The sequence below is a fragment of the Pygoscelis adeliae genome, unplaced genomic scaffold (genome assembly GCF_000699105.1).
Source record: "Pygoscelis adeliae isolate BGI_AS28 unplaced genomic scaffold, ASM69910v1 Scaffold9, whole genome shotgun sequence".
Classification (NCBI taxonomy): domain Eukaryota; kingdom Metazoa; phylum Chordata; class Aves; order Sphenisciformes; family Spheniscidae; genus Pygoscelis; species Pygoscelis adeliae.
The window spans coordinates 3769109-3778083 of NW_008825557.1; the positions used below are offsets into that span (position 1 = coordinate 3769109).

The 8975-nt window shown below is 51.6% G+C and overlaps 1 protein-coding gene across 1 annotated transcript in view; it reads left to right on the plus strand.

Annotated features, from left to right (window-relative positions):
• Positions 1-4953: 4953 nt before the first annotated feature.
• The window catches only part of LOC103923859 (ankyrin repeat domain-containing protein 26-like), a gene marked incomplete at its 3' end in the record, with an annotated part of 76029 nt that continues 72007 nt past the window's right edge, over positions 4954-8975 (plus strand). The window contains exons 1-2 of the mRNA XM_009332290.1: positions 4954-4970; positions 5032-5172. Of these exons, the coding sequence (XP_009330565.1) occupies positions 4954-4970; positions 5032-5172 (158 nt within the window). The remainder of the gene's footprint in view (positions 4971-5031; positions 5173-8975) is intronic.

The window sequence follows — 8975 nt, forward strand, 5'->3', positions numbered from 1 at the left end:
CTGACCCCTGTACCAGCACAAAAGCTCAATCCTGAGCTTCCCACTGTGTGGCTGAGGAGGAGGAATGACTGGCACAGGAGCTGCTGGAGGTGGCAGCCCCTTATAGCATCCCTTCACAAACACCAGCTGTATCATAACCCTTGACTGTCAGTTAGGGAACTGTTCTAGTCCCTTGCTATTTTCTCTGCTCATAGCTGTACTGATCTGCTTAGTTAGACTCATTCAGCACGACATCATTTCACATGTCTCTGCATTTTCATACTTTGGTGCCTTCTGTATCCTACTGTGCATTTGAACAGCTGGGAGTAGAGGGGGTTGGTCATGTTCCGGGTCTGGCCAGGTAGCAGTAGCAGCAGCCAACTACTGAGGTCCACCTAACCAGTCCCCATCTCTTCAAACAAAAGGAGATACGTAAGTATTACAACTTTGACAAACCACTCTGGACACATGCACTAAAGCACACATGTAGAGAAACATGAAAACACCACACTGTCTTCTTCCCCTCTTCATGGGGAATAGTTTGGATTAAAGAAAACATTCTTAATGAGAGAAGAATGATCAGGAAGGCAAGAAGGAAGATGAGAGAGACGCTCTCCTCCCTCACAGCACAGGGGATTGGGAAGGCAACGAGCTGTCCCGGCTCTGCTCCCACGACCTCATTCCCTGCAGATATGCCAGATTCCCAAGGAAGAGATACTGCCAGGGGAAAGCTGGACAGTATCAAAAGTGACTGCAGAGCTCTGGGAGCAGTAGTCAAGGGAATGACGGCCCAGGTAGTGTTCTCCTCAACCCTGCTGGTGAGGACAAGCAAATAACTGGCTGCGGAACTGGTGTTGGCGACAGTGTTTTGGGTTCTGTGACCGTGGGACCCTGTCTGCAGATCAACGTCTGCTTGAGAGAGATGAGATACACCTCACCAAGCAGGGCAAAGCTGTTTTCGCTAATAGGATGGTTGACCTCATAAGGAAGGCTTTAAACTAAGAATGATGAGGGAAGGAGAGAGTAAACAGCAGTCCTGTGGGGGAGTGATGGACAGGTTCACTAAGCAAAGGGCATGGGGTGATGTGACAGGAAGAGATGACAAAATCAACAAAATGAGGCTTAAGCAAGGACACCTCCAGTACTGCATGTAAGCAAGGAAGTACCTGCAAGGCACCATTATGGAGAAAACCCCTAAACCCTCTCCAGGAATTCAACATACTGGGGTGCCTCTCTGAAGTGCCTGTATGCTAATGCATGCAGTCTGAGGGGAATAAACATGATGAGTTAGAGATCTGTGTGCTGTTGCAGGGCTATGATCTTGTTGGGATCACAGAAACACAGTGGGATGGCTCCCATGACTGGAGTGTTGCAACAGAGGGATGCAGGTTCTTTAGGAAGGACAGGATGGGTAGGCGAGGAGGGGAAGCTGCCCTTTATGGGAGAGAGCAGCTGGAGTGCATAGAGCTCTGCCTGGGCATGGATGAGGAGCCAACTGAGAGCTTATGGGTTAGGATTAGAGAGAGGACTGGTAAGGTGACATTATAATGGCTGTCTGCTATAGGCCACCTGACCAGGAAGAGCAATCAAATCAGGCCCTCTACAGGCAGATAAGAGTAGCCTCACATTTGCAGGCTCTGGTCCTCATGGGGGACTTCAACCACCCCAATATCTGCTGGAGGGACAACACAGCAGGACAATAAGCAATCCAGGAGGTTCCTGGAAAGCATGAATGACAACTTCCTCCTCCAAGTGACAGAAGAGCCAATGAGGAGGGATGCTCTGCTAGACATCATATGCACCAACAAGGAGGGGCTCATTAGGGATGTGAAGATCAAAGTCAGCCTTGGCTGAACAGACCATGAGGTGGTGGAATTCAGGATCCTGAGGGCAGGAAGGAGGGTGAAAAGCAAGGTCATGACACTGGACTTCAGGAGAGCAGACTTTGGCCTCTTCAAACACCTGCTCGGAAGAGTCCCATGTGATAAGGCCCTGGAGGGAAGGGAGGCCCAAGAAAGCTGGATAATATTCAAGGATCATCTCCTCCAAGCTCAAGACTGGTCCATCTCAATGATTTCCAAAAATGCCAGGAGGCCTGTGTGGATGAACAAATAGCTCCTAGCCAAACTCAAACACAGAAAGGAACCATACAGAAGATGGAGGCAAGGATGGGTAACCTGGGAGGAATATGGAGACATCTTCTGAGCATCCACGGACAAAGTTAGGAAAGCCAAAGCCCAAACAAAAAGGAACATACAGAGGGTGGAATCAAGGATGGGAGGAATACAGAAACATTGTCCGAGCATCCAGGGATGAAGTTAAGAAAGCTAAAGCCCAAATGGAATTCAGTCAGGCCAGGGATGTCGAGGACAACAAGAAGGACTTCTTTAAGCATGCAGGTGACAAAAGGAAGACCAGAGAAAATGTGGGCCTATTGCTTAACAAGATGGGGCACCTGGTTACACAGGACATGGAAAAGGCAGAAGTACTGAATGCCTTCTTTGCCTCCGTCTTTACTAGCAAGGCCAGCCTTCAGGACTCCCAGCTCCCAGAGACCAGGGGAAATCTGGAGCAAGGAAGATGTACTCTTGGTGGAAGAGGATCAGGTCAGGGAATACTTAAGCAAACTGGACATACATAAGTCCACGGGCCCTGACGGGATGCCCTCATGAGTGCTGAGGGAGCTGGCTGATGTCATTGTGAAGCCACTCTTGATAATCTCGTCACTGCGACTGGCAGAAGTGCCCAAAGACTGGAGGAAAAAAACGGTCACTCCTATCTTCAAGAAGGGCAAGAAAGTGGACCCAGGGAACTACAGGCTGATCAGCCTCACCTCCATCCCTGGGAAGGTGATGGAGCAGCTAATCCTGGAAACCATTTCCAGGCACATGACAGACAACAAAATCATCAGTAGTAGTCAGAATGGCTTCAACAAGGGGAAGTCATGTTTGACCAACTTGATAAACTTCTACAATGAAAAGACTGGCCTGGTAGACAAGGGGAGAGCAGTAGATATTGTCTACCTGGACTTCAGTAAGGTCTTTGAAACTGTCACCAATAAGATCCTCATAGACAAGGTGTTCATGCGTACACGGGCTGGATGAGCAGACAGCAGGGTGGACTGAAAACTGAACAGCCAGGCCCAGAGGGTGGTGATCAGCAGTGCAACATCTAGTTGGAGGCCAGTGACTAGCAGTCAATGGGATCAATACAGGGTCCAGTTCTATTCAAAATCTTCATTAATGATCTGGATGATGGGGCAGAGTTGTACCCTCAGCAAGTTTGCTGATGACACAAAACTGGGAGGAGTGGCTGATACACAGAGGGTTGTGCTGCCATCCAGAGGGACCTCAACAGGCTGCAGAAATGGGCTGACAGGAACCTCATGCAATTCAACAAAGGACAGTGCAATGTCCTGCACCTGAGAAGGAACAATCCCAGGCACCAGTACCTGCTGGGGGCCACCCACCTGGAAAGCAGCACCAGTACCTGCTGGGGGCACCCCCCTGCAGAAAAGGACCTAGGGGTCCTGATGGACACTAAGTTGACCATGAGCCAGCAATGTGTCTTTGTGGCAAAGAAGGAATATGGTATCCTGGGCTGCCTTAGACAAAGTATTGCCAGCAAGTCAGGGGAAGTGGTACTTCCACTCTACTCAGCACTGGTGAGGGGAGTATTGTGTCCAGTTCTGGGCTCCTCAGTACAAGACAGACGTGGACACACTGGAGAAAGTCCAACAAAGGACCACTAAGTTGATTAAGGGACTGGAGCATCCCACATGAGGAAAGACTGAGAGAGCTGGGATCGTTCAGCCTGGAGAAGAGAAAGCTCAGGGGGAATCTCATCAATGTATATCAATACCTGAAGGGAGGGTCCAAAGCTCTTTTCAGTGGTGCACAGTGACAGGACAAGAGGCGATGGGCACAAACTGAAACACAGGAAGTTTCCTCTGAACATCAGGAAGCACATTTTTACTGTGAGGGTGACAGAGCACCAGCACAGGTTGCATAGGGGGACTGTGGAGTCTCCATGCTTGGAGATATTCAAAAGCTGGCTGGACACAGTCCTGGACAACTGGCTCTAGGTGACCCTGCTCAAGCAGAGGACTTGGACCAGAGGACCTTAGCCATTCTGTGATTCTGTACAGGGGGTGAGCAGCAGCCACCAGCACAGTGAGATGGGGCCCTTGATTTTCACCACACTGCAGGAGGTTCAGGCCGCCTTTTTCGTTGGAGGAAAGCACATCATGCTGGAGCTCCAGCATGGCAGGCTTGGAGCGATCAGTGGGCATCTATAGAGAGCTCCCACGGCCCCTGACCACCTGAGCTGGGCTCTGACCCTACCTCAAGCCTCATTTCAGGGATGCATGTCCTGAGGCACCCTGGCCACGCACTGAGGGGAAAACCAGTAGCAAGTGAGGCAAGAGCTGCTCCAGCACCTGCTGTAGCCTTCGGCCAGGCTGGAGCAGCCCGGGCCCCAGCCCCAGGGCACCCTGTCGTGGGGGCAGAGCCCCCTCTACCCAGTGCCCCTGGGAGCCCTCACAAGCCCTGTGCCATGCTCCTGGCCGCCCTACGGGGCTGCCCTCACACCTCCCCAGCTGGTCTCTGCAAGCAGGCACCCGCACCCACAAAGCCCGCACGGCAGCGTCACCCCGCCCTCTGTGACGCCCCCTTGTGACGCCTCGGAGCGTGCTCGCCACCATTGTTGCGCAGGCACGGAGAGGTGCTCAGTGCTGACGCCACGGCTGTGGGAGCGGCAGCGTATCCCGGGTTGGGAGAGTCGGTGCGTCCCAGCCCCCGCCTTGGGGGCTCCAGGCGGCGGCCACCACTCGGGTAGAGCTTGCCTCCCTTGTGCCTCTCCTCCTCCTCATCCTCGCCCTCGCCCTCGTCCTTGTCCTTGCCTGGGGCCTGGAACAGTCTGCCGAGTGCCTCCTGCTGCTGGTCGCTCCCAGCAGGGCTGTGCCCACACCGCCGCATGCAGGGGGCTTTTCGGCAAGAGGTGGCAGCAGTCACCCTCCGGCAGCGCTTCTGGGCAGTCCTGCGCTGCCGCCAGCACCACCAGTGCCTATGAACTCCAGGAGAAGGACCTAGGCAGACTGCACCGTGCAGCTGCCCACGGCAACCTGGCCTGGCTGAGGCGGTGGCGCTGGTGGCTGAAAAGAGTCAGCATCAACAGGCGAGACAAGGAGAAGCGGTGAGGGGCTGTGGGCCACTGATGGACACCTTGGCTGCTCCTGGCTGGCGCTGCTGCAGGAGGTTCTGAGCCAAGCTCCACTAGTCCTCGGCAGCCCTCTCTCAAGCACAAGGAGTGTGTTACGACGCATAGCCTACTGATCCAGCAGGAGCATCAGCATGGCGCGACCAACTCCCCTGGTAGCTTTTGGGAGCCGTGCTTCCGCCCTTAAGGCTTTGTGCAGGATCACATTCAAGCTAATTGCTTGAAAAGTGAGATTTGCCCTGTCAGCTGGGAGAGTGAACTCTAGAACTTTTCATTGCTTGTAGCTGCCAGGTCGGCTCAAGTGCTGTTGGGAGTGCATGCCGCTGACCTGCCGCTTTGCTGTGGTCTCCTTGCAGGCTGGTTTTGCAGCTGCTCAGGCATCACCAGTTCTCTTCTGCCCTGTGGGTGACCAGTGCAGAACTGCAGCAGCAGCAAGCGGGAGGAGCAGAGTCTGGGCAGGGTCCCCAGGGCTGGGTGGCGACACAGTTTTGGTTCTTTTGTTGTCTGTTAAGCTCATATGCTTAATTTTTAGGACACCTCTGCATCTTGCTTGTGCAAACGGCCATGCAGATGTCGTTAGCTTTCTAGTACAAGAGAACTGCCAGCTGAACCTCGCGGACAATTTCAAGAGATCGCCACTGATGAAGGTATGTGGAACATGTAATGCTCTTGTAAGTGGGGCTTATCGACTGTGCATTAAATGAGAGGTGTCTGGCAGGATTCTTTACACAGACCTGTGTAGAAACATGCACGTGGTAATCAGCGTGGAATAGGTATAGATTAGCTAATCTTTGAAGATGCTCTTCTTTCCCAGCGTTCAGAAGCTGGGCGAGTTGTGACAGAGTGAAACGTAAAAGCTGGAAGTTTTTCCTTTTTTGTGTGTTGTTCCCAGGCAGTACAGTGCCAGCAAGAAAAATGTGTGGCTATTCTGCTAGAGCATGGTGCCGACCCGAATCTGGCAGATGCTGACGGCAACACTGCCCTTCACCTGGCTGTCCTATCTCCTAATACAGCTGTAGCGGGGCTGTTACTCGAGCATAATGCCGATATTGATGCCCAGAACCAGGTAACCTAGGCATTTGGGTAAAGCTGCTCTTTCAAAATGGCACTGAACTTGTCTGTTTTTCTAACTGGGATTATTTATCCCTTCAGGAGGGATATACCCCCCTTAATCTTGCTGTCTCCAAACACCACGAGGAGATGGTAGAGTTTCTTCAAAAAAAAGGGGCTGACGGACATGCTCAAGATCAGCGCGAAAGGTGAGGGGTTTGTCAAAACAGCACATAGGTCTCCTTAGTCGTCTGCAAGAGTGATTGAGAGGCGTGGGAATGAGCTGTGAAAAAGAAGAAGGATCACATGGAAGGAGTCCCCTTGTAAAAGCACGTCTGCACTTGGCTGCTCTCATACCTCAACTGCTCTCATACTTTCTGCACTGAGTACTGCAAGAAAGCGTTGTCTGTGGTGACCCCTCCCCACACAGACCCAGACCCAGACCCAGACCCAGCAGGAACCTTGCCATTAGCTCAGCAGTACCACTGCTCTACAGGAGAGGGTTTTTTAAGTGGAGGCATAGTTGGTGCATAAGCATTGTCAATGGAAGCGTTAGGAGAAAGAGAGGCAACATTGTCCAAGTGACAAGGGGCATAAAAGTGAAACACGAGGGGTTCCAACCGCATGTAAGGAGAAAACTCGGCGTGAGGACGATCAAGCAGTCGAACAGCTTGCCCCAGGAGTTTGTGCAGCTTCCATCTGTGGGGACTGTGAAGAGCAGAGTGGAAGGATCCCTGAGCAGCATGGTCTGACCTCGTAGCTGAGTCTGCTTTGGGGAGGCAGTTGGCCTGGAGACTTCCCGAGGTCCCTTCCAACCTGAGTTCTCCAACACTTGTGTGTATTTGGCTTTGCTTTCACTATGCTTGTAGGAAAGGGGGAGAGAATTGTTTTGGGAGCAAGTAGGGATTAAAATGATGACAATGTGGTGCCTGCAGAAGCAGATATATTTCATATCACCTTTTGGATGCTTTAGGACTGCTCTTATGGCTGCCACATTTGCAGGGGGTATGAATGCAGTCCAACTTCTTCTTTGGCATGGTGCTGATAGTCTTATAAAGATAACTCTGGCTTCATGGCTATGGATTATGCTCGCATGTCTAGACATGTTGGGTAAATGGCTTACATTGTCGTTAGAGGGGCTGAGTTGTCAGTGTCTGCGCTGATTTATGAACCTTTTTGGTAACGGCACCAAGGTTTAACGATATGTTGAGACCTTTGTTGAAGCTGGGCTCAGTGATGTCTTCTGATACATCTCCTTCTCATGTCAAGAGTGGATGTAGAAATTGAGGAGAACTTCCACCCACGATGCTCTCTTAGAATTCCCGCATGCGTTGCTAAGCTCTGTGCAACTCTACTGCCCAGGAACTACCTGCCTTTTATTTCAGTGGGGATCTGCCTGTGCACAGCTTTGCACCATGGGCATTGCTCCTTGAAGGTGGTTATGTATGCTTAAAAGCTAGGCTTAAGAAAATAGCCCTTTTTCCTCATGGTGGTAGCCATTTGAAAGCACTACATTATCCTGAGGAGCACGCCTTGTCTTGCCCATAAACATCTGCCCAAAACCCCTTGTCACTGAACACTGACTTAATTTCTTCCCCCCCTGCCCCATTCTGTTAGCCTGTATCAATGGGAAGCCGGAGAGAAGGGCACCTGGGTAAACTCTGGCTTCTAAACAGCTTTAGGAATAAGCATGTTTGATGGGCATTACTCTAGGAAAAAAAGATCTTCATTCCTTACTCCAGTGTTCTGGCACAGCATAAATGTTGCACTAATGCATTGTTTTTCATAGAAACCTTGGTCAGAGCGAGTGCTTTTTTGCTGTTGCTGTGGGGGGGGTTTAAGCTTCAGTTAAAAAGCAAACCTGAAAGGGGTCTCTCTCAGGAGCCCAAATTTACTCTCTCCCAATGTTGTTAGAATCATAGAATAGTTTGGGTTGGAAGGGACCTCTAAAGGTCATCCAGTCCAACCCCTCTGCCGTGGGCAGGGACATCTTCAACTAGATCAGGTTGCTCAGAGCCCCGTCCAACCTGACCTTGAATGTCTCCAGGGATGGGGCATCCATCACCTCTCTGGGCAACCTGTGCCAGTGTTTTACCACCCTCAGCGTAAAACATTTCTTCCTTATATCTAGTCTCAATCTACCCCCCTTTAGTTTAAAGCCATTCCCCCTTGTCCTGTCACAAAACGCCCTGCTAAAAAGTTTGCCGCCATCTTTTTTATAAGTCCCCTTTAAGTACTGATAGGCTGCAATAAGGTCTCCCTGAAGCTGCCTCTTCTCTAGGCTGAACAACCCCAACTCTCTCAGCCTTTCTTCATAGGAGAGGTGTTCCATCCCCCTGATCATTTTCGTGGCCCTCTTCTGGACCTGCTCCAACAGGTCCGTGTTTTGGAACCTCTTATGCCGAGGGCTCCAGAGCTGGACGCAGTACTCCAGGTGGGGTCTCACCAGAGCAGAGTAGAGGGGCAGAATCACCTCCCTCGACCTGCTGGCCACGCTTCTTTTGATGCAGCCCAGGATATGATTGGCCTTCTGAGCTGCGAGCGCACATTGCTGGCTCATGTCCAGCTTTTCATCCACCAGTACCCCCAAGTCCTTCTCGGCAGGGCTGCTCTCAATCCCTTCATCCCCCAGCCTGTATTGATACTGGGGGTTGCCCCAACCCAGGTGCAGGACCTTGCACTTGGCCTTGTTAAACCTCATGAGGTTCACATGGGCCCACTTCTTGAGC